Source organism: Anopheles funestus, chromosome 3RL, assembly GCF_943734845.2.
Source record: "Anopheles funestus chromosome 3RL, idAnoFuneDA-416_04, whole genome shotgun sequence".
Classification (NCBI taxonomy): Eukaryota; Metazoa; Arthropoda; class Insecta; order Diptera; family Culicidae; genus Anopheles; species Anopheles funestus.
The window spans coordinates 25,520,660-25,542,743 of NC_064599.1; the positions used below are offsets into that span (position 1 = coordinate 25,520,660).

At 44.1% G+C, this 22,084-nt stretch overlaps 2 protein-coding genes and 1 long non-coding RNA gene across 15 annotated transcripts; 1 reads left to right on the forward strand and 2 right to left on the reverse strand.

The window, feature by feature from the left end:
* The first annotated feature begins 205 nt into the window (after positions 1-205).
* Positions 206-18,450, forward strand: LOC125770335 (probable E3 ubiquitin-protein ligase HERC4). Of its 11 annotated transcripts, XM_049439779.1 has the most exons (13): positions 550-764; positions 2,995-4,271; positions 9,790-9,889; positions 9,966-10,889; positions 14,165-14,242; positions 14,346-14,532; positions 14,728-15,121; positions 15,208-15,622; positions 15,692-15,822; positions 15,906-17,381; positions 17,451-17,676; positions 17,757-17,870; positions 17,956-18,450. In XM_049439779.1, the coding sequence occupies exons 2-13, from the start codon at positions 3,292-3,294 to the stop codon at positions 18,106-18,108; spliced, it is 5,178 nt and encodes a 1,725-aa protein (XP_049295736.1). In that variant the 5' UTR covers positions 550-764; positions 2,995-3,291; the 3' UTR covers positions 18,109-18,450. The 11 variants fall into 11 exon arrangements, with proteins under 11 accessions (XP_049295734.1, XP_049295729.1, XP_049295733.1 ...); XM_049439771.1 differs by lacking the exons at positions 550-764; positions 2,995-4,271; positions 9,790-9,889; positions 9,966-10,889 and adding an exon at positions 13,433-13,699 and having other exon boundaries at positions 14,144-14,242; XM_049439768.1 differs by lacking the exons at positions 550-764; positions 2,995-4,271; positions 9,790-9,889; positions 9,966-10,889 and adding an exon at positions 13,432-13,699 and having other exon boundaries at positions 14,144-14,242; positions 14,346-14,517; positions 15,208-15,822.
* Positions 1,242-2,176, reverse strand: LOC125770342 (uncharacterized). Its single transcript, XR_007419177.1, has 2 exons — positions 2,039-2,176; positions 1,242-1,911 (listed from the first exon to the last, which is right to left on the reverse strand). It is a non-coding gene; the product is annotated as an uncharacterized LOC125770342 (long non-coding RNA).
* Positions 18,451-18,503: 53 nt separating the features above from the next.
* LOC125770339 (leucine-rich repeat-containing protein 40) lies at positions 18,504-21,894 on the reverse strand. Of its 3 annotated transcripts, none has more exons than XM_049439790.1 (7): positions 21,607-21,894; positions 20,573-20,763; positions 20,280-20,483; positions 20,081-20,204; positions 19,315-19,996; positions 18,858-19,238; positions 18,504-18,786 (listed from the first exon to the last, which is right to left on the reverse strand). In XM_049439790.1, exons 1-7 carry the CDS (start codon positions 21,770-21,772, stop codon positions 18,681-18,683), a joined length of 1,854 nt encoding a protein of 617 aa, XP_049295747.1. In that variant the 5' UTR covers positions 21,773-21,894; the 3' UTR covers positions 18,504-18,680. The 3 variants fall into 3 exon arrangements, with proteins under 3 accessions (XP_049295747.1, XP_049295749.1, XP_049295748.1); XM_049439792.1 differs by lacking the exon at positions 21,607-21,894 and adding an exon at positions 20,985-21,483; XM_049439791.1 differs by lacking the exon at positions 21,607-21,894 and adding an exon at positions 20,900-20,983.
* Between the last annotated feature and the right edge of the window lie 190 nt (positions 21,895-22,084).

Sequence of the window (22,084 nt, forward strand, 5' to 3'; positions counted from 1 at the left end):
AAAAATTTATTCCCTTTCGTTGATATTTCGACTCATGCATTTTTCTTTTCTATTTATGAAAAACGTACTCAAATGGAAGAGTTCATCCAAGAATTAATGAAGCAAAAATATTAAGTAATGTTATTATTTGATGATAAAAATAGCTCCGTTTTCGGAGAGTGATATTGCATAAAATTAAATATTAAAACCGCTATTGACCTAACTTGGTGCTATAGCCATAATCGGGCCGCTTACCAATATTTTACACAAAATTGATTGTATAAGCAAATGTAAAAATGATGAAAAACAAAACATCATTTGCGGCAGACGGTTTCGCGTGGTTTTGCGTTGAATAGAAATGCCGCTTCAGCACTGTCAGTTGTAACGTCCACCGCGATTCCCACGGTGCAATAGCTGTGCACACAAAATCGGGAGGTCTTCGGGGAAAAATCGCGGTTCGCGATTTCATTCAAACTCCGAAAAGAGGACGGTCTCGCGGTTGCGTGCGTTGTGCGGTGGTTGCGCGAAACATTCGGTCGTCGCTCCGGGTCGGTACCTTTTTCGGTGGGTTCTTTTTCTTCAGTTGCTGCTGCTTGTGTGCACCCTCCCTCTACCGAAACGTCGTTTGCTCCGATCATCCCAGTTTTGCAAAAACCTTCATTGCAAACATCTAGATTAGCGTAATATCGTGGCCAAGCGGTGGCGTTGCAGAAATAATGGAATACCAGTGAAGTGTGTAGTGGAAGTGTGATCGAATAATAATAATAGTAACAGAGCAGTGCTGTGTACGTAAAAAAAAGCAGTGGATTCTGTGTGTTTAATGAAACATCTCCTTGATAAAAGATAAGGTGCTGGAAATAGGTGTTATCTATATTCCACCGCCTTATCCGACAATAGTAGTTGATTGTGGTGCATTAGGTGAAGCACAAAGAGTGAAGTGGATTTCCCGACACATCGCATTCTTTACCACTTATCCACAATGCGTTCTGGTTAAGGGTGGACACACGGGAATCTCGCCCCATTCCTTCGCATCCTAACCAAGAAGGAATGAGAAAGTGTTTTTTTTTTTGCAAAATGGAACAATGGTCCAAAGGTATCATGCACGTGAAAGTATGACGTTGCCTACTTTGTCTGCTGGTTTCCGTGTGTTGTTGTTTGATCATCTTGTCGGCTCAACAAAAAAAAGCATACTTTTTACGTAATCTCCATGCTGCATGTAACACGGTGTGTTTGCATACTACCGACGAGGTATTGAGGAACGATTGTGCATGGCATGTTACGAGCTGTGTTTATTCAAAGATAATGTCCCTGGCCGAAGGTTACAGCATGCCACATGAGCAGAGATATATTAAACATTTAATCATTCATATTACCTAAGCACAGGGCTGCCGGTCCCGGAATTCATTTAATCGGAACAAGTAAATGTCCAACACTATTGAGCCATTTTCCAATTAGAACACGACCACCCTCTCCTATACTATGCTGTGCTGTTACATAGTCATAGTTACAACTTTGTAACTGATTACCATTAACGATGAATTAGTAGCTTCCGCAATAATTCGTTTCCACTATCATCGAGTTGACCTGTTTTCACTACTCAAACACCTCATCATGTGTTAATTTCCATTTACGAAAATGAAGACGGTCGTACCACGAACCTTAAGGAGCTAGGATAACACCGGGTGTGTGTGTGTGCGTGCGTTGTTTGATGGTGTGAAGGAAATGACACCGTTTTCTAGCCTGGTATTGCTCGTGGGAAGCCGGTGTGGCTTAGGACAACTTTTAAATTGTTTGTTCCACACGAAGTGGGTTTATTCTACCCATATTTCCTAATGCCTGTACCTGTGGCACGAAGAACCAGCCACCACCACATTCTTCCAAACGGCTTACGTTCGAAGCGAGAGGAACGACTATTATCGAAGTTAAAGGTGCCTTAAAAGAAAACAACACAAAAATCGCTATCAATGCACTCAGATCTACTCCAAAATAAATCCACCAAGCAAGGTTCACCACATTTCCACAGTCACCTGCTCCTGGGGGGAGACCTAGCGTTACTTACCGACCGGAACTTACGGTCCTTCCTGTAGCCATACCGCCTTCCACACTAAACAACGGATTTTCAACTAAATATCATCCTACTACAAGTTGCAATCTTGCTTCAGAGCCTACATTGATGACTTTAGGTCACGCCATTCGGCTAAACGCCGCCTAGCACACTATGGGCTTGAGCGTGGACAAGGATTACTGAAGTTGCTGATAAGCTTGGGTCAAACTGGAAATTTTAAGTAACACAGGACAAGGCATGTTTTTAACTCAACTTTACAAAAGCTTCAAAACATTTTGTTTATTGAGAGTTTTCCTTCTCAGATTGCTAAAATATATTCCCACTGTTAGGAGCCCAACTCTATCACCCCGCCGGGTAAATCCCAGAGCGCATCGCCCAGGGAATGAAGTCACGTTGCATTGTTGCTGTACATTTCACATTCGATTTTGCTTTGCTGTAGACGAAGCGCCCTTATAACAGACGTCATTGTTCATAAGTCATGGTACAACGGTGATTTGTTGCCATCGTATAAACTTTTTTCTGCCGTAAGCTCCAATCCAATCCAACACCTCAATGCCCACTACACCATCGAAGCCCCTTGGGAGAAGCCGTGACGTGTGTGACGACAAAGTATTGACCCGCACAGTCCGTCCGGCGAATTGTCGTTTCAAGGCCACTACGGGTGGCCAAATAATTTTGGTTGAGCCAAAAATTGTGTGTTTTTGTTTTCCACGATTTATGTTGCCCAGTCGAGCGTGAAAAACGGATTTCCAGTCCATCATAAGTGCATGCCTTTGGGTGGCCACTCATACTTGAGTTGGAACCGGATTGAAGGCCATAGTTGATTTTCTGTACTACACCCTGCATCGAAACGAGGGCGTTTGTGTGGAGTTGTTTTTTCATGACCTCTCTGGGTCTGTTTCTGGTGCTAACGCAAACTCATAAAATATTTAATTTATTTAATTCCATAGCAATAGAAAGCTCACACACAGACCAATACAGCCGAATGTGTTTAATGTAAAGGAAGCGAACAAAACGTGTAATAGGAAGTGATCTCTGGAGCATTACGCAAGATATAAAGGTGAACAATCTGCTGCCACTAACACCATGCTCCAGTGGACCGGCAAACGGAACTGATCTGATGCGCAACTGGAGGCCGGAGGTTTCGCGAGATCGCGCCACTGCCCTAAACCCTGCGCGTCCCTTGCTTACAGTGTGTGGAAAGGTCGAGTCAAGTTGAAAACGCACAATCCCCACACCCGTTCATAATGGATCTGGCCGCGTTTAAACCGAAGGTAGATCCCAACGATACGTTGGGCGAACGACATGGCCGCGAAATTGAAGATGATTTCGGTGGCAAAGGTATTGCGGTTGTGGTGCCCGATCGTAGTGCCACCGAGGAAGGTCCACCACAGCAGACCATGGTTGGCGGTGCGACCGTCTACCTGACGGAAACGTTCTACATCAGTTCCAAGAAGAACACCGTGTTTGAGGTACGGCTCACAGACAAGGGTCTCTGCCTGAAGAAGCAATCGAACGGTTCGACCAAGGAGCAAACAATCCCGCTAAAGGACATCATCGGCTGTCGGTGTTTGCGCAGCAAAAGAAGATCCCGCGGCAGTTCGTCGTGCACCTGTGCCTCCATCTCGAGCTCCCACCAGCTGAAGGTGGTCGAGGAGAACTCCGACGAGCAGGACGAAACGGACGTTAGCGCTTATCTGTACATCTACGCCTACATCCTGAAGCGTAACCGGCGGGGTGGATTCCGCGAGAGAACCACCATAACGCTGCGCTTTCGTTCCTTCGACCGGTACGAAGATAATAACCGGGAGGCACAAAAGTGGCGTGCCTCCATCAAGCATCTGGTGGCGGGTGAACCGGTGCAGAAGTTCACCTATCAACCGCGGGACACGCGCAAAATGTTGATCATTCTGAATCCCAAGTCGGGTTCGGGAAAGGCGCGCGAAATGTTTCAGCAGCGTGTTGCACCGGTCTTTGCCGAGGCCGAGATCCCGTACGATCTGCACATCACGAAGAAAAGCAATTGGGCGCGTGAATTTGTACGGTTGCGCGATGTGTACCTGTGGCGGGGTATTGTCCTCGTGGGTGGCGATGGTATCTTCTTCGAGGTGTTGAATGGACTGTTCGAGCGGGAAGATTGGCAGACGGCTATTGACGAGCTGCCGATGGGAATCATCCCGTGCGGATCGGGCAATGGACTAGCGAAAACGGTCTCTTTCCTATATGAGTAAGTATAAAGAAGCTTTTCATTATTGTATTATTTATTCTGCTATGGCTATTCGTTATTTATATGCAACACCCATTGGGGTGTGTCCAGTCGAGATTTTAAGTCAATCCAAGGGGTTATAGATTGAATCAATCTGACCAGTTCACAGTAGGGATGGGCAAAGTGAGTAAGAGTGAGATAGTGAGTTGAAACGGTGCATTGAACGAGTTTCGTTCACTCACCACGAGGAGTTTTAGCGACTCTTTTTTCATTTACTCACTGCTTAGGAGATTGGCAAATTTTTAGCATTTTTTTTATTATTTTTTTTATTTTTTTTATTTAAAGCATTATTTGAGTGAAAAGAAACTCAATTCAACAAATTCGCATAAAAAAAATCAATTTATAAAATTTTGCTAAATTACTCAAAAAAAACTAAGCCTATAGCCTTAGGAAATTTTCATGTTTTTAGACTTTTTTATTTATTTTGTATTCTTTTTTTATTTAAAGCATTATTTGAGTGAAAAGAAACTCAATTCAACAAATTCGCATTAAAAAAAATCAATTTATAAAATTTTGCTAAATTACTCAAAAAAAACTAAAGTCTTAGGAGATTTATGCCGGGTTTTTTTATGACTCCAAAATGAGTCGTTCAACGAGCTGACTCCTAATAACGACTCATTCACTCTGAGTTGATTCGCTAGAAAGAGTTGTTATTCTCATCTCTAGTTCACAGGCTACACGCTAAAGTTGCAAATTAATTAATACCATACCGAATGATGGAATGATCTTTTCACACCAAGGCGCGTATATAGATGACTTCATGGTCAGAGTGGTATAAAAACGTCATTCGACATCTTTCACGGCAAACCTTGGGGGATTTACCATTGCAACACGTTTGCAGTGTGTGTGTGTTTTCCAATGTCCATTTTGTTTGGTTATTAATTAAGGGAACATATATGGGTGTATATCCTCCATAAAGAGCATGTCTCTCACTAGTACATTGTGATGTAAATTTACTTTATTTCCCAAGGATAGGAGCGATTGCAGCCATACGAGTGCCTTGTACCAGATCTCGATGTATTGTAAATTTGAGTAAAAATAACTACCATCAGGGAGAGAGATATCTTGAAGATCACCAAAAATGAATGTATCTGAAGCATGCAATATACGCCCAGAGTATGATCATAAAGCACAGCCAAAGGGGACATATGCTTGAACCACATGCAATGTAATAATGCACCAGTCGTATGCATTCTTCGTATGTTCCCAGATCCTGTTTGAAACATAGCATTAGAATCACGCAAGGGATTGATTTATGAACCTATACCCATACCCGATTCCGGACACTTAATTTACACCTGTACAAATGGATGTTGCAGCGATCCAGGCGCAAGTCGGCGAATGAGGATAATTATTCGACTAAGTAATTGCACCTACAGGAAGTGCTTAAGAGCGTAGCACACAGAAAAAAAGGCCTTACTCCAATGTCAGCCCTAAACTTGTTGGTGAGGCCTTCGGTAGGAGGTGGTTGCGTTTGCTACTTGGCCGGAAGTAGCACCCAACACCTAATAGCGCACAAGAACGCGATGAAAAGGTTTAAGGTGAAAGGTTTAAATATTTTCATAAAAGAAAAACTAACATACTAATATGATAATCTTACACCGGGCCGGAAATTTAAACGCTTGTTTTTTATTTGTTGATTCTTTTCAATTAAAATGAAGCGTTTTTCATATACGCAAGATTTGAATAATAATTCACGCGCCCCACACTATGTGCATGTGCATTATTCATATGTTTTGATCAAAATCTCGTTATTGGCATCCGCTGCACGCAAAAAGAATAATTTCTCCCCACCCTTTTGATGTGGGGAACGTTTTATTGGCCACAAACAACGGACGGACAGATGCAAAATTGCTTTAGCATTATCGTCAATCCGACTTCCGGCATGTAAAGCGGGATTTTTTTTGCTTTGCATAGATAAAAATGAGGACACACAAGGGATTGATAGTAGTTTTTGGGAGGAAAACAGGGGTTTTATCATCGATCTATCAATCTGTTGCCTCACGGCAACTAGAGAACTCGACCGGGAGAAGGAGGATTGTTTGTCAAGCCGCAACTATACGGCACGGAGTACCATCGTTGTTATTGCAATGTCACTTTTGTGGCCGAGATAAGACTGCTTTTAAACGTACGTAACAACACATGTACTACACACAGAGACATACAGCGAGGATGGAGATATTGAACGGGGTTTTATTTCTGCCTGCCTGCATTTGAATGGTTTGGCGTTTTTGTTGGGAGAATTATTGCGTTTTAACGACACGATGCTGAAGCGATAAATCCACTAACCAGTCGCGGCAAAAGGGAGGCCTTTGGTCACCTTGAAACGTTTACCAAGACCCCGGTGGGGAGGAAGTTCAGATCAATCCACAACGGTGCTTTGTGTGTTTGTTTTTTCTCTCCACAAGCCAAAAGATGAATACTTGCTTTTGCTTGTTTCTTTCACCCAATCCACGGTGCTCAACTGGCTGTTTGTTGAGCTGATGGTATGTCCAAAGCACAGCAGCCAGGATCCTCATAGTGGTGGCATTATATCTGTGCTATGAACTTCACCTTGTCGCGGTTTGCCAATAAGCGTAATAGGTCTGCTCACTTTATGGAAGCTAAAAGAAGAAAAGCAATGGTTCGAGATCAGCCATATAGCCAAGAATAGTCACGTTCAAGGATGATCGTAATCTACCCTTTGTTGCTTAATATTTAGTATTGTGTGTTTACGCGCAGTACACACCCGTAATGAGGTACTATATAGGTATAAATAGCAAGGTGCTTTTACGTGGAAGAAGCGTAATATCATTTAAAATATTCACACAGATGAAGGCGAATATTTACATACAGCAGAATCGTGACTGTGCTGTTTGTTATTTGTTTTCTTAGCAAGCAAAAAAAGCGAACGTTTATAAAAGTATAAAAACGTTCTAATTCTGGCCCGAGACATGCCCTTTCTAATGGGTCACGTTTTACATCATCATGACAAACATTGTTGATAATAATTTTCTCTTTATTTTAGCACTGGAAGGCTTCTCCATAAGCAAACATACACAATCATTTATAGATGATATTGCGCGAGGAAAAAAAACCCCGGAAGAACGTACAAAATACAATCAGTGAAATAAAGCTTTGCCGAAGGGTAAATAAATCCGATGGTTGATCCGAATGCAAACACAATTCACGTCATTTGCGTCAAGGCATATTTCCGACGCAGATGGTTGCCCGACGACACCCTGGAGAGTACGGCGGTCCGTTGCGATGATCAAGCATATTTCGTCACAACAACTTCCATCCCATCCCATCCGATTCGGGTCGAACTTCATCCTCTCGATCAGGACGACAAGTGGCATCTCAGTTTGCTCTGTATTGTTCCTGTTCTGATGGCGTCGAAATTTTATGCCGATGTGGAAGCAAAGCGAAAATATGATTTGTTCGCGTGTCGATGAGATAATGTTCACACCATTTGCCGAACTATAGCACAAACAGCTAACGAGATTGAAAGCAGAAGTTGGCAAATAAAATCGAATTTAGTGGTGTCGGAAAAAAGAAGGAACCTAATTCTCGTTGAAACCGCCCGATTCATTACGCCCGATGCTAATGGGGGGAGGTTTTTTGTGGAGGTAACTCTCCAAGGTGCTTATGTGGCCTAGATTTGTGATTATGTGGCTAAAACAGTAAGGCTCATAAACGTTTCCATTAGAAATGGGTGATGAAGAACGGTTCGGTTGGACGTTGGAGAATTTGGTCCGTTTTATTGATTATGCCTCAGAATCATCGGTGTGTTGCAATACCGGAACGGAGCCAAAATTTGACCGCAAAAATTTCTGCGGGATCTTCTGCTTCACCGCTTCATCCATACTTCAGCGACCGTTGGATGAGAACATTTATTGACACGACTCCACGACTCACACTCCAAAAAAAAGGGTGTACGGAGGCAATAAAAGGCACTCCGCACAAATGTGTGCCGGTGATTGGCCATTTTCATTTCAAGAGGTAACCCACTCGGCCACAACAATTACCCAAACCGTCTCGCTTGGGCCTCGCTGTAGACGCCCTTTGGAAGAACTCAACAGAATGGCAGAAAAAAACCCCACCCTTCGGGTACGGCAAAAGGGTGTCTGGTGTGTGTGTGTGTGTGTGTGTGTTTGATCGATTTGGTTCAAACGAGGCGGATTACATAATGCTTTAACAGTTCTCTGGCATCGAGCCAAAACCGAGAGTGTAGTGCCTCCGATGACACCAAGGCACATGACGAACGCGATGGGTTGCGATAGTTTGTTTCTTCTTGTCCCATGCTCCAGCATATTACCTATTGCTGCTCGGGGCGAGGTATACATTTGGGGACGATCGAGAGAAACAACAACAAAAAATTGTACCACTTAAAGAAACTTGTACCGCGCGGCACAGTCAGGCATTAGTGCTGACAAAACTTGACAAACCGGCATTTTGAAGCTGTCGCTATTTTTGAAACCCACACCCTCTCCCCCTATACCACCGGGGGTTGTTGGACAAAGTTTTGCTAAACATCATTTTGTACTTGTCGTTTTGAGCGCCGGATTTTCCAGTACAGGTAACGTCCACAGGTCGAATGCAACAGCTTTTTTTTCGGGTTTGCGTGCCTTTTAGCGTGACATATCCAATCGTCACCATCGCGGCACCATTCGACAACGAATGGGGCGAAAGCTATGGTCGATTTGCTGTTTTGATAAGATACTCCTAATCAATGAGGACAGACAGAGGTGTCGTAGTTGCTGTCCTCAAGTGTACGATTACGAGCGGCACTGCAGGCTGTTGCTTTTCTCGCAAATAGCCCTTCCAAATACACCACAATGCCCTCACTGCAAAATAGACCAATTGATGTTTTACCATCTTACCAAGGGAATGAGTATGATCATGTGAGAGCTGTGACGTCCTTTTATGGAACTGTTTGAAGTTATTGCTGGAAATGAAAGCTACCACCGTCCTCATTTAATCGTTTTAGAACAGATTTGATTTACTTACGGATATCCGTAAAAAACGGTTCTGTTATCGTGCTTTGCCTAAACCCCGAACACATCCAACCGTAATCACGTCGTTAAGAGTAATCCACATTTAATGATAAATCGGTAAACCAAACGAGGCGAGGCGGCAAACTAAATTTGAAGATTGAGTAATGCCCGTGTACTTCGTTGATAGGAAAGCTTTAAAGACATCACTGCAAATGGGACAAACAAGACAAACTTGCACGTGCACAGTGTGGCTTTAAGTGGAGGGGAAAACTTCTTACCTGAAAATATGTGTTAACATTGCATAATCTAATCGATGAAAATTATGAAATAATCCTCTTTTTTGAAGGTAAACAACAAATTGCTTATCAAACGTTGTACAATCAGTACACACGTGTGTGGATTTCGTTTGTTGATATGTATCATATAAACAGGTGTTTCGATATTATCACTAAGTGAATTCATGGATTTTTGTCGTTTTTTTTGTTGCTTTTCCTTTATTTCAGAGAACCGTTCGACACGAAACCTGTACTGGCGTCAGCTTTAATGGTAGTTAAGGGAAAACATTCCATGTTAGACGTAGTTAGAGTCGAAACACGTTCCAATGTAAGTATTTCAACATTTGTCAAATATATCCAAACAAACCCTTTGTCGCTAAAAACGGGTGCTTTATCTTTCGCAGATTATGTTCTCGTTTTTGTCGGTCGGCTGGGGACTCATCTCGGACATTGACATCGAGAGCGAACGGTTGCGTGCGATCGGTGGCCAACGGTTCACCGTGTGGTCCGTCCATCGGTTAATCAGCTTGCGCACCTACCAAGGCAAGGTGTACTATCTTCCGGCTTTAGTTAGTCAAACGAATGGCGTTGGCGATGGGAACCTCACGCACCCGAACGGTGGTGGCATCGGCACACTGAAGCACAGTGTTAGTTACAACACGACACTAAACTGTCGCGACTGCCGGGGACTGATGGGGCAGGACGGTGGTTGTGGTGGTACCGTCGGTAGCTGCGATGCCTGTGATACAAACTTTAGCGATGTGCTGTCGCTGGAAACCGGTACCAATTTGGACTCGTTCCGGCCACGTATCGATAGCTGGTATTCGGCCACCTCGCGCAAAAGCACCTACTTCTCGACGGTGGACAGTGTGTACGAGAGTGATAAAGCTTCCAACGATGATCCTACGCAGAACGGTGGCCCTAATGGTGGTGGTGTGATGTACGGACCACCCTCTAGACTTCCCGCACTAACTGCCTCGCTGCCGGACACCTGGCAAACGATTGCTGGCGAATTTGTGATGGTACACGCGGCGTATCAGTCGCACCTCAGCACGGAGTGTTACTTTGCGCCCCAGTCGCGCCTTAACGATGGGATCATATGGTTGCTGATCATCCGGGCGGGCGTTTCACGATCGCAGCTACTGTCGTTCCTGCTCGGGCTAAGCAGCGGTACGCACCTCCCAATGCAGCCGAACGAACACATCCAGATGGTGCCGGTTTCGGCGTTCCGGATCGAACCGGCCGGTACCAACGGTCACATGACGGTCGATGGCGAGAAGGTCGAGTGTGGACCGATTCAAGGTGAAATCTTTCCCAGCCTAGCGAAAGTGATGGTACCGAAGTAGACCCAGATGGGAGGGGGGGGATGTTTGTGCAATTATTGTGCAGCGCAGAGCATTGCGCTTCTTCTGGTGTGCGTCTTTCCGTGCATTTGTTGTGCGTCTTTTATATGTTACGCGTTACCATATCATTCGAGTGAGCGGGTACTCTCACCAACTGTTCCATTTGAACAGCGTCCCAGATGAGTTGAAATTTTGTATTATTTTTGTTAGCTGTGTGTGTAACGTGGAGCGTTTTGATGCTTGTTGATGTATTGTTTACAAGATATCGATGTAGAATTTAGATTTACCTAATTTTTGCATTCCATAGCATAGTTGATAGTGAAAGAAATAGAGAACCGGATAAGGAAAAAACACATTCGTGCCAAAAGTTTATTACGTTCGCCACCTGGTATTGGTGGTATCCAAACATACAAACATCTTCAGTTGCGCCAGTATCGTAAGCCGTTTGTTGTGAGCTACGTTCCTTTTTTTTTGTTCTCTTGATTGTAAGCAGACGGTTCAGGTTAACTTAACCTACTTATGTACAATAGTAGTTGCACGATCAATTAGAAATTCGAACAAACTCATATCAGCATCAAACAAGCATGTGGTCGAAATACACTTGAAACATGAGCTGAATAGGAGCTGAACGCCGATTACGGAACGATAAGCAATGAACCAATTTGTAGATGCTACTGCGTATTTAGAGTATAAATAGTGATCCGTAAGTACGGAACAAACAAAACAGTGGATGAGTTCGGTGAGGATGTATGCCAGCCACTTAGCGATACATTGCCATTGCGAGGGAGAAAGAGGCGATAGGACACTAGGAAAGTAAACCAAATGTAGAGTGAAACTGAAACTTGAATGATAGTAGACCATTTTAAAAACGTACACGTAAGTTCCACATATACGCTGCATAATGTCACCGCCATGTCCGTGGTTACACCGGTGGATTAGAATTTCACCCGAGCAGAGTAGTATTCGACTCCGTAGCGTATAGACAAATTAAGCAATTTAATAGATCACTGGTGGCAGGATTATGATATGATGATAATGTTTACAATGCGTTTCTAGTAGGACACACAGAATTATCCTCAGAACATTCTTAGCCCGTAAGACGTTAGTTTCGATAGATGCGAACCGAATCACCGATTTAGGGTGAATGGTGAATGAATCAGGTTGTTCTGCCGGATGGTGATAGGTGATGGGCAAACGGAGAAACGGTCTAAAAAGGTTGTGCCGCGCGAACACGCCCACGAGCGCGTGTTCCAGGTAAAAAGCAAAACTGCTTCACTGTGCATTTGTCGCGATCCGTTACCAATCAATCCTGCCAGACGGTCTTTGTCCCGTGCGCGTGTAAATATTTGAAAGTTCAACATGATTAATTACAACCCACTTGCGATTCGTGAAAGCTGAAACTGAAATGCAAATGCGATAGTTTGTACTGTAAAGTCCTAATACATACCTCTACATCAAAGATATCATACAACACCCGTAGGTTAGATTTGTTGTTTGTAATTCATTTTTCTATACTCTTCCCTTTCCCTTTTCATTGCCTGGTCTCTAGTCAGGTGCACCTAAGACGGTAGATAAATGTGTGAAAGACGTAGAGATTTCATACAGAGCGCGCGCACACACCTAACAGGACGATATATGGCTAGTAGAGCGAGCCCTTTTTGGAGCGCAAGTAAAACTCCGCGATGTTGTTACACCTCATTTATGTACTTCTTATTCCATGTGGCATAAAAAATACTACAGATACACAGACACAACCGTCCAACGAAACGAACAGATGAGGCCCGCAACAGCAGCAGCAGCATCAGTTAAACAAAAACAAACATAAATTAGTATGAAAGTGAAGTGAATATGACTGTGATTCGTTACGATCAAAATCGGTTGCGTTACGATACAGATAGAGCTGTTTCTTTATATGGGAATGTTTTTCTTTTGTTTGTTTGCTTGTTTTGTTGTAAGATTAAAAGCGAACCTAATAATCCACGAGCACATATAATATTGTTGGGTTTGTCGTTGCTTATGCTACGTTATTATTGATTATCGTGGGGGAACAAGTCGATTTATTACCATCATCTTATTAAATAGATAATCAATTTGTAATATAAATTGATAAGAAAAAAAACATGCCCTCGATTTAACCGTTTTCATTCAATTTTGAAAGAAACACCTGCGCGGCTGTGTGGTACGGTTGATCGATTTACCAGTTTTGGCGGTATTTCGAGCGAACGAAATGTAAACAACATTCTACAGCACAACAATCGATGAAGCACAGGGAAAAAATCGTCGATCGGATACGGAAAGCGCGCGCTCCGTTTATCACCGCGTGTTCACTTATTTACAAGAAATGGAGAAAAGCACAAAATTAAATGAAATAACTCCGGAAATAGTGGATTAGGATAGATTTAAATTAACGCCATGTATGGATAGTGGCACTAATTTAAAATAAAACAAAACGACTAGCTAATTGCAATCGGTAAAACTATTTGACGTACGATTTGACATTTGTTCTGATCGTTTCTAGACCACCGTCTCATTTGCGCACACATAGACACCGCAACAGCAGCAAACCATATGCAATACCATCCGAGGAAAAAGTGCGTTATTGTTGTCGGTCCGAAAACTAATCGAAATCGCTTTCCAAATTAGCTGTAAATGTATTTTTATGTTTACGCAGCATATTCAACTGCTAGGTGTTTGCTAAATAAACGCATCCCATGATAAGTTCGAACATCGTCCAATAGAAATTACATGTGAAAAGCAGTGCACGGGGGAAAAACCCTTGTCCTGCTTGCTGGAAGGTGAGTGAAATTGGGTTGAACTGTGTTTTTTATTCGTAAAAGTGTATACGTTAGTGCAACACATCATCCATCGGGCCTGCTAGCATGGTTTTAAAGTGCAATTGCTGTTTTTTTGTGTGTTAAAAGCACTATCTGTTGTGGGTAATTAGCGTAAAGTCATCGTGGTTGTGTTTATCTTTCGATTGTTCTAGACGTTTCGGTTCACGGTTGCACACGAAATTAGTCGCAATCAGCGAGACCGCAGAATGTGCCATTGCAATACACTAAAATTGTTGCCTGTGTTGATTGCAGTATGAAGTTTCATTAAGAACTTAATAATTGTTTCATATGAAATGTACGGCATTAAAGTTTATTGTCTACAAAATCTTGTTAAAAATTGTATGATGGTGACGATGATGATGGAACCGTTGCAAATGTTAATTATACTTTCTCCTCCTTCCGTAGGTTGGATTACTCTACTAACAGCACACCAACATGGCTGTCTATTGCTGGGGAAATACGGCCCACGGTGAGCTCGGTCTCGGTGGGATTGAAGAGGAACAGGTGAGTAAGAATGCCTACTACCAACCAGGGCTACCAACGTCATTATTGATCGTATATCGATTGAGAGGTGATAGCTAACCTTGTTTTGGTTTTTTTTGTTTAGGTAATAGTTCCACGTAAGATGGAGTGGTCGCATGCGGAAGATGTGGCGCAAGCGGCTTGTGGAACCACTCACACGCTGTTCCTCACGAAAGAGGGCAAAATGTACGCCTGCGGGAACAACGATCACGGTCAGCTTGGCCACGATACAGACACGCTACCAAACAAAAGGCCACGTATGTCCAGATTTAGTATGTAACTATTCTACCACCGATTTCATCATCCCAATTTTCTGTACCGATCATTTGTTCGATTGCACTATTGTTTTTGGGACAAGGGGTACTGTTTTACGTACGAATCATCATTTCCTTTTCTTTTCGTTACACATTAAACGTTTACTGGGAGCAAGAAAGGATGCTAACCTACATATTCGTCATCCGTTTCAGAACTTTTGACATCGCTAGAAAACTACATCATAACGCATGTCAGCTGTGGCATAGCACACTCACTAGCCCTAACAAACTGGGGGCAGCTGTTTAGCTGGGGCTCGAACGCCGTCGGTCAGCTGGGTCACGATACGGAAAATGGGCGCCAGCCGATACCACGCATGATAAAGGCGATCGGTGCAAAACACGTCGTACAGATCGCATCCGGTCAATACCATTGCCTGGCGCTAACAAACAACGGCGAACTGTACGCTTGGGGTTCGAACTCCTACGGGCAGCTTGGCATTGGTACGACAAATGAGAAGCTGGCAATACCAACGCTGGTACAATCGTTGGCCGGTGTACCGATTGCTTTTATCGCCTGTGGTGGAAATCATAGTTTTGCTGTATCCAAGTAAGTGTAGCATTAAGTCACGTTTGTGGTCGGTTCCCATAGCAATATTAAAGTAATATTTCGTTATTTTTTTCTCTTCTTTGTAGATCTGGTGCAATTTTTGGCTGGGGTAAAAACACTTTCGGCCAGCTCGGACTGAACGATCTTAATTCGCGCTGCTATCCGACACAGTTGCGCACCCTTCGCAGTTTGGGCGTCCGGTACATCAGCTGTGGGGATGATTTTTCCGTCTTTCTCACCAACGAAGGTGGCGTGTTTACGTGTGGTGCCGGTACGTTCGGTCAGCTAGGGCACGGTAGCTGCAGCAACGAGATATTACCACGGAAGGTGTTCGAACTGATGGGAAGCAAAATAACGCAAATTGCATGCGGCCGGCGTCATACGCTAGCGTTTGTGCCTTCTCGTGGGAAGATATACGGGTTCGGACTTAGCGGTGTCGGTCAGCTAGGGACCGGTATACTAGGCAACTTTAACACTCCACAGATTGTTCGTGGACCATGGGTAAGTGCTATACATTGGCGAGTAGTTTCATTCCATGAGAAGCCTTGCTCTATTCATTTTCTCTTTCAGTTCAAAACAGACTTTGAACCGTCAGGCTGTGATGAAACGCAAATAACTGTGAGTCGCATATTTTCCGGTGGAGATCAGTGCTTTGTTTCGGTGTTAGGAAACGAAGATTCTGCCGATTTCCGTGTCTATGAGTGAGTATTTCGATGCGCTCGGTTTTAAACTTTTGTTCGTTGCTTTCTTACCCTGTATCTCTTCTATCGCTTTCGCAAAACAGCAATAGCACGCAGATTCTATCCCTTTCGCCAGAAATGGGAAAGGAATTAGCGAAAATAGAACCAGATCAAACGATCGAGCTCGATCTGATGTCGTCGGTGGAAACGATCTTCAAATCGTTAGCGTGTATGAACGGTTCGCTACTGCTGCCAAACGATGAACATTTCTGCTGCACCTCGAAACACCCGGGCTTGGACATGGTGGCGGCAGAGGAAACGTTCGATCACATACGCAAGATAGAGCGTGAATCAATCCGACAACTGATCCGCGATTCGATCGAATCGGAACTGCTCGGTGCCTTAATGCCTTCGCCGGCCGATGTAGAGACGCTTCGGATTTATCTACTGCTGCCGCTGTACCATGAATTTATTAATCCAAAACACTACCAAAAGCTACACTCGCCGTTCAGCCAATCGGTACTGAAGCTAGCCAAAAATGCGTACGAAATCGTGGTAAACTGGTGGGCCAGCCAATCGAAGGAATATTTCGAATGTATGGTGGAAAACTTTAAGAGCGTCATACTGTACATCATCAACTTTAAGCAGCCGCGTGTGGTAGGTTCAACGAACAAGCAGGAGGTTCGGTACGATCCACATCTTGCCGCGATGCTGGACATCATAGCGGTCCTGTACTGGATCAATCATCAGAAGCGAACGGAGAAGTTACCGTACGAACAGTTCCACATCAACGAGATTGACGATCTGGTCGACATCCGGCAGGATTACATGCGATGGACGACGGATACAAACGGGGTAACGTTTTCGCTCTGTAACTATCCGTTCATTTTCAATGCCGCTGCCAAGATGCTGTTGCTACAGACTGATCAAATGTTGCAAATGTACCAAGCGATGCAGAGTGCGGCGACTGTTAATCTGCTGTCGATGTTGTGTTCCCCAATGCCAAGTGCCGCCTCGCAGTATATAGTGCTGAATGTGACGCGTGAAAACATTGTGCAGGATACGATCCGTGAGCTGTCGCACTATGCGGCGAGCGATCTGAAGAAACCGATCAAGATCAAGTTCTGCGGTGAGGAAGCGGAAGATGCGGGTGGTGTGCGGAAGGAGTTCTTTATGTTGCTGTTGCGTGATATTCTCGATCCGAAGTACGGTATGTTTAAATCGTTCGACGATTCATGTGCGATCTGGTTTACCGAGGATTACTTCGACAGTGACGATAGTATGTTCGCGTTGATCGGTATATTGTGTGGGCTGGCGATCTATAACTTCACGATCATCGCCCTACCGTTTCCGCTCGCACTGTACAAGAAGCTGTTGGGTGAGGAGGTCGACATGAAGGATCTTAAAGATTTAGCACCGATGGTGGCAAACTCGATGCAAAGCATACTGGACTATGATGGGGCGGATCTGGAGGATGTGTTCGATTTGTCCTTCACCATCACCAGGGACTATTTCGGGGAGATACAAACCATTCCGCTAAAGCAGGACGGTGAAAACATTCGATTAACGCAATCGAACAAGTAAGTCCAGGAGTCATGGGGGATTGTGTTTTTTGGATGCTTTCTAACGTTTTGTTTCGTTTTGTTTAGGCAAGAGTTTGTCCAACTCTATATAGACTACGTGTTTAACAAATCCGTTGAGAGGTCATTCCGACAGTTTCACGCTGGCTTTATGCGTGTCTGCGGTGGTCGCGTGCTGAAGCTGTTCAAAGCGCACGAGCTTATGTCTGTGGTGGTGGGTAATGAGGAGTATGATTGGCTAGCGCTAGAGGAAAATGCCGAATACAAGAACGGTTACAAGTGCAGTGATCAGACGGTAAGAACACGTGATCCCTGTGATTTACGCAGATCTACGATCAACTACTAAAAATTTCGTTTTTTTTCACCCTTCTTCAGATACGATGGTTTTGGGAGGTGTTTCACGAGTTACCATTGGAAGAGAAGAAAAAGTTTCTGCTTTTCCTTACCGGTTGTGACCGTATTCCGATCATGGGTATGAAGGCGATCAAGGTAAGTGAGAGGGGCGGTGCTTAGAATGGAACAGAACTTGGCGATTTTCGAATCTTCATCGCTCTTTCCTTTTCTTTTCGTGCAGATATACATTCAACCGACACCGGACGACAAATTTCTACCGGTGGCACACACCTGCTTTAATCTGCTCGATCTACCTCAGTACCAAACGAAGGAGAAGCTCAAGTACAAATTGCAACAGGCAATCCAACAAACGCAAGGCTTTAGCTTGGTGTGAACAAAAAAAACAGATCGATCTCGACGTACTCCTCTCCTTACACTCCCCGTCTCTTCTATTTTCCTTTAAATGTTTCATACAAATTCGGTAGACAGTTGGTTTCTCGTTTATAATCTGGTTTTACTCACTATTTATGTTACGCTTTTGTTTCGACACAAACGGACGCGCTAAATGTTCCATGATGAATGTATTGCGTTCACTATTTTATATTTATAACAAACTGTTGCTACTGTTAACGTCTGCCACCGTTCGAATCAGGTAAATAATGGTGTTCGAAGTTGTTGAAACGGATCAAAATAGGGCAATAAATTCATGGAAGCAATATTAGCAATACTTGCATAACTGTAGCTTGTACTTGTTCCTAGGTGTAGTGTAAAACAATTATTTTTATTAACTTCTTTTTTGGTATTCGTTACACAATCTTATATTGTATCTCCCGAGTATGGCCTATAAATGCGTGCAATCGTGTAAGCACTACTAGTATCGCGTAAAAAGCTGCAAGAATAATGTCGCAAATATGGCGCTTAGCGCTTTGTAAAATCAACCCAATTTGTGCTCCACCAATGTCGTCCTTACTGAGGGATACGATCCCTCAGGTAGGACATGATCGATTCCGTTCCCTTTTCCAAAATTTGATGCCGTGGCTGTCGGAAACTGTTGCCAATCAATTCCAGAGTGCTGAAAGGAAGGAAGGAACGAAGGATTAGAAAAATGTTCCATCGCCCTAAGGAATTTGCTGCTATATTTACGTGATATTCTTCAGCGTGCCCAGAATTGGAGGTACATGCTTGATGTTGTTGTTAGCCAAATCCAGTGTAGCTAACCGCTTGAGTGCTCCGAGCCCATTCTCCGATGCGTCTATTTCCTCGATTTGATTACCATTGGCAAGAAAAATTTCCAATCCTCGCAGTTCATACACACAGTCCGGTATGCGCTTGAGCTGGTTGCTGACGACATTGAGCTCGCGCAATGTCACAAGCAGTCCAACCACTTCCGGCAAATCGGTCATCTGGTTGTTCGACAGGTTAAGATAGCTAATCTTTTCGAATTGCGAGAAAAAGGGCGGCACGGTCTGCAGTAAGTTAAAGCTAACATTAAGCTCAGTTAGCAGAGAGGATAAATGAGTAACGCTAGAAGAGAACACACGAATAGAGGTGGGAAACAGATTAGCTTGATTCATTCGCATATACGGAGACGGTATCTCACCCCGACGGTACAGATGTTAGCTTGTTCTTGCTTATGTCTACATTGTACACGGAAGCTTCAAGCGCATCAAGAAACACCGCTTCCGGTATGTCGATCAATCCCTTCGAGCAGACGATCAGCGCGCGACCCTTTCGCATCTGGTACACATCCGGAAAGGTACTATTCTCCGTGAACAAGCTATTTTTCACCGTCACCGTCGGTCCCGGTTTCCCTTCCGCCTTTCCTTTCGTTCCATCCCGCTCGCGGAGCGTTTTAAGAATGCGCTGCGTACCGCACTGGATAACGTCACGGCGAATCGAACGGATTGGATTGCCCTCCACCTGTAGACTAACGAGATGGGCCAGCGTGGACAGACACGAGGGCAAACTGCTGATCGTATTGTTGGACAGATCCAGCCGCGTCAAGCTGGCAAGCAGCGCGATTTCGTCCGGCAAACGTTCGATCTTGTTGTCACGCAAATCGAGCACTTTCAGCTGTGGGAGATTTTCGCAAAAATCGGCCGGCAATGTTTTAATGAAGTTGTTCGAAATGTGCAACTCTTTCAGTGCTTCGCAGCCGGTAAAATCGGGCAACTCATCGATGTCGTTGTGCTGCACGTACAAACATTCCAGTCGGCGCAGTTCACCCATTACCGGGGGCAGCTTCTTCAGATCGTTCTTGGCAAGATCGAGCTTCTGGAGTTCTGGCAATGCAGAATGAAGGAGTGTTAGAGATTTTGGTACAATTGCCCCCCCCCCCCCGAAGGGCGGGGTTTTATATTACTTACTGCGTAAATTGACGATATCGTTCGGTAGTTCCGTTAGGTGATTATTATTCAACGTTAATTGCTGCATCCTTACGAGAAACCCAACGCCACCCGGTAAAGCGTTAATGCTATTGAAGGAAACATCCTACAAAAGCGATTACGTTTTAAAGCGTACAAAATTAGGGGCGTATTTTTTTTTTTAATCTCTAATGAAGCTTACCAACATTTCAAGCATGATTAGATCACTTATGTTCGGATTCATCTCCGGAAATTCATTGTGCGAAAGATTTAGATGCTTTAGCTCCTTCAGCTGAAAGAAGCTTTCCGGCAGCTCGGTCAGCTTGTTGCGGCTGACGCTGAGCTTCGTTAGCTTGGTTAGCGCCCCGATACCGTTCGGCAGGCTTGTTAATGCATTATCTTGAAGCTGTTGTTTTAGGGATGGGAATGGAAATAATGTTGACGGTGTGTTACATTCGTTAATTGATAAGCAAAAGAGAGAAACGATGCGCTTACATTCAGCACGGTCAGATCGGCAAGATTCTGTATATTTTCACTGATCGTAGTCAGCGTGTTGGAGCTTAAATCCAACGTTGTGAGTGACTTTTGGTTCCACCAGCTTTCCGCTTCGTTCGAGCGATCCAGATCGTACCGTACTTCCTTCTCATTTTCATCCGAATCACTCAGATTCCACACTTTCTCGGGCACTGTTTATATGGGAGAGCAAAAGAAAAAGAAATTCCCTCATTTTATTAGGACATTTTACAACCCGACGAGTGTTGAATGTGCACAAAACTGTTTCTGAAACTAAAACCACACAAAAGGCACATTTCACATTGTTACCACGAATTTTCCGATAGCGGCGCTTAGGATAGGGAATGTGTGATCTCGTTCGTCTCATTGCCACCGAGCACTGTGCTGTACTAACTTGTTAGATGTGCTTCTCTGCTATCGATCTCTGCAGCAGTATCCGCTAAGCTGTCGGTGGCCGATTCTTTCGAACGGAACAAATGAATTAAACGTCGCCAATCAAAAATATGTCTTGGAACGCGACGATAAACCGTTGGTTTCCGTTCCGAGGGTGTCAGTGGACTGGTGGACGTTTGCAAGTGTACGCCAACGATACCATCAGCTCGTTAGTCGAGTGTGTGTTCTGAATCAGTGAAACGTGAAATCACTATTTGAGGGGTTACCTTCGATCGGCAGTAGGAATGAATCGAAGGTCACATCCAAGGAAGCTGTGGAAGTGTTCCAGTCGCTGTAAACGATATCTTCCCGATTGTGCGCGAGAAGCTAACTGCTGCCCAGAGTAATTTGTTGGCCCCGGAATGGCGCGCAATGTATACCACGCCAAAAACCCATCATCCGGAACGTAAGTGGTTTCGGTTGGTGCGCCACAGCTGAACCATGTTTTGTCATCGATCGCTCACCAACGATGATGCAACTCATGCTTCGACGAGCCATGAAATGGTTATTGCATTGACGGATTATTTAACCTTGGTGTGGCAATGTGCAGAGGACCTCGGACATTTGCTTCCAACTGTACGTACCTGTCGCCAGTCCTTTGCCAGACAGATTCAACACTCCGCTCTTCAATGCTTGCTTTATTCTGGCGCGCGTAAGTATTTGGTTGTCTTCCTGTTTGTCTTGAAAGTGAAAAACTGGATTTAGCTCCTGCTCCCGAATTCTGCTGCGGGCAATCTGTCGTGCCTTCATGGTTTTGTGGGGACCCTATGTAATGGGCCAACTACTGCTGATTTCGCTCCAAACGGTTATACGCTTATTATGTTTTCACTCTGCTGGTTGTACGCAACTGCACTGAACATCAAACAGCGAATAGCAAAACCACAACAAAACTAACACAAACACACAACCCACGCACTCACAGCTGTGATGCGTTTATAACTCTGTTGGCTGGAGTTGTAACCGGTCTTGTTTTGTATTATCTATTTATAAAAATTATGCTGATTGTATGGCTTACACATAGCATATTTAATACAATTAAAGTTAAATATATTTATAGGAAAC

Coding starts and splice junctions, on each gene's coding strand:
- LOC125770335 (XM_049439779.1), top strand. CDS start 3,292: ATGGATCTGGCCGCGTTTAAACCGAAGGTAGATCCCAACGATACGTTG. Junction 14,533..14,727: donor GCCACGTATGTCCAGATTTA/GTATGTAACTAT, acceptor CATCCGTTTCAG/AACTTTTGACATCGCTAGAA. Junction 15,623..15,691: donor AGATTGTTCGTGGACCATGG/GTAAGTGCTATA, acceptor TTTCTCTTTCAG/TTCAAAACAGACTTTGAACC.
- LOC125770339 (XM_049439790.1), bottom strand. CDS start 21,772: ATGAAGGCACGACAGATTGCCCGCAGCAGAATTCGGGAGCAGGAGCTA. Junction 20,764..21,606: donor TGGCAAAGGACTGGCGACAG/GTACGTACAGTT, acceptor CCATATAAACAG/TGCCCGAGAAAGTGTGGAAT. Junction 18,787..18,857: donor GGCACGCTGAAGAATATCAC/GTAAATATAGCA, acceptor CCTTCCTTTCAG/CACTCTGGAATTGATTGGCA.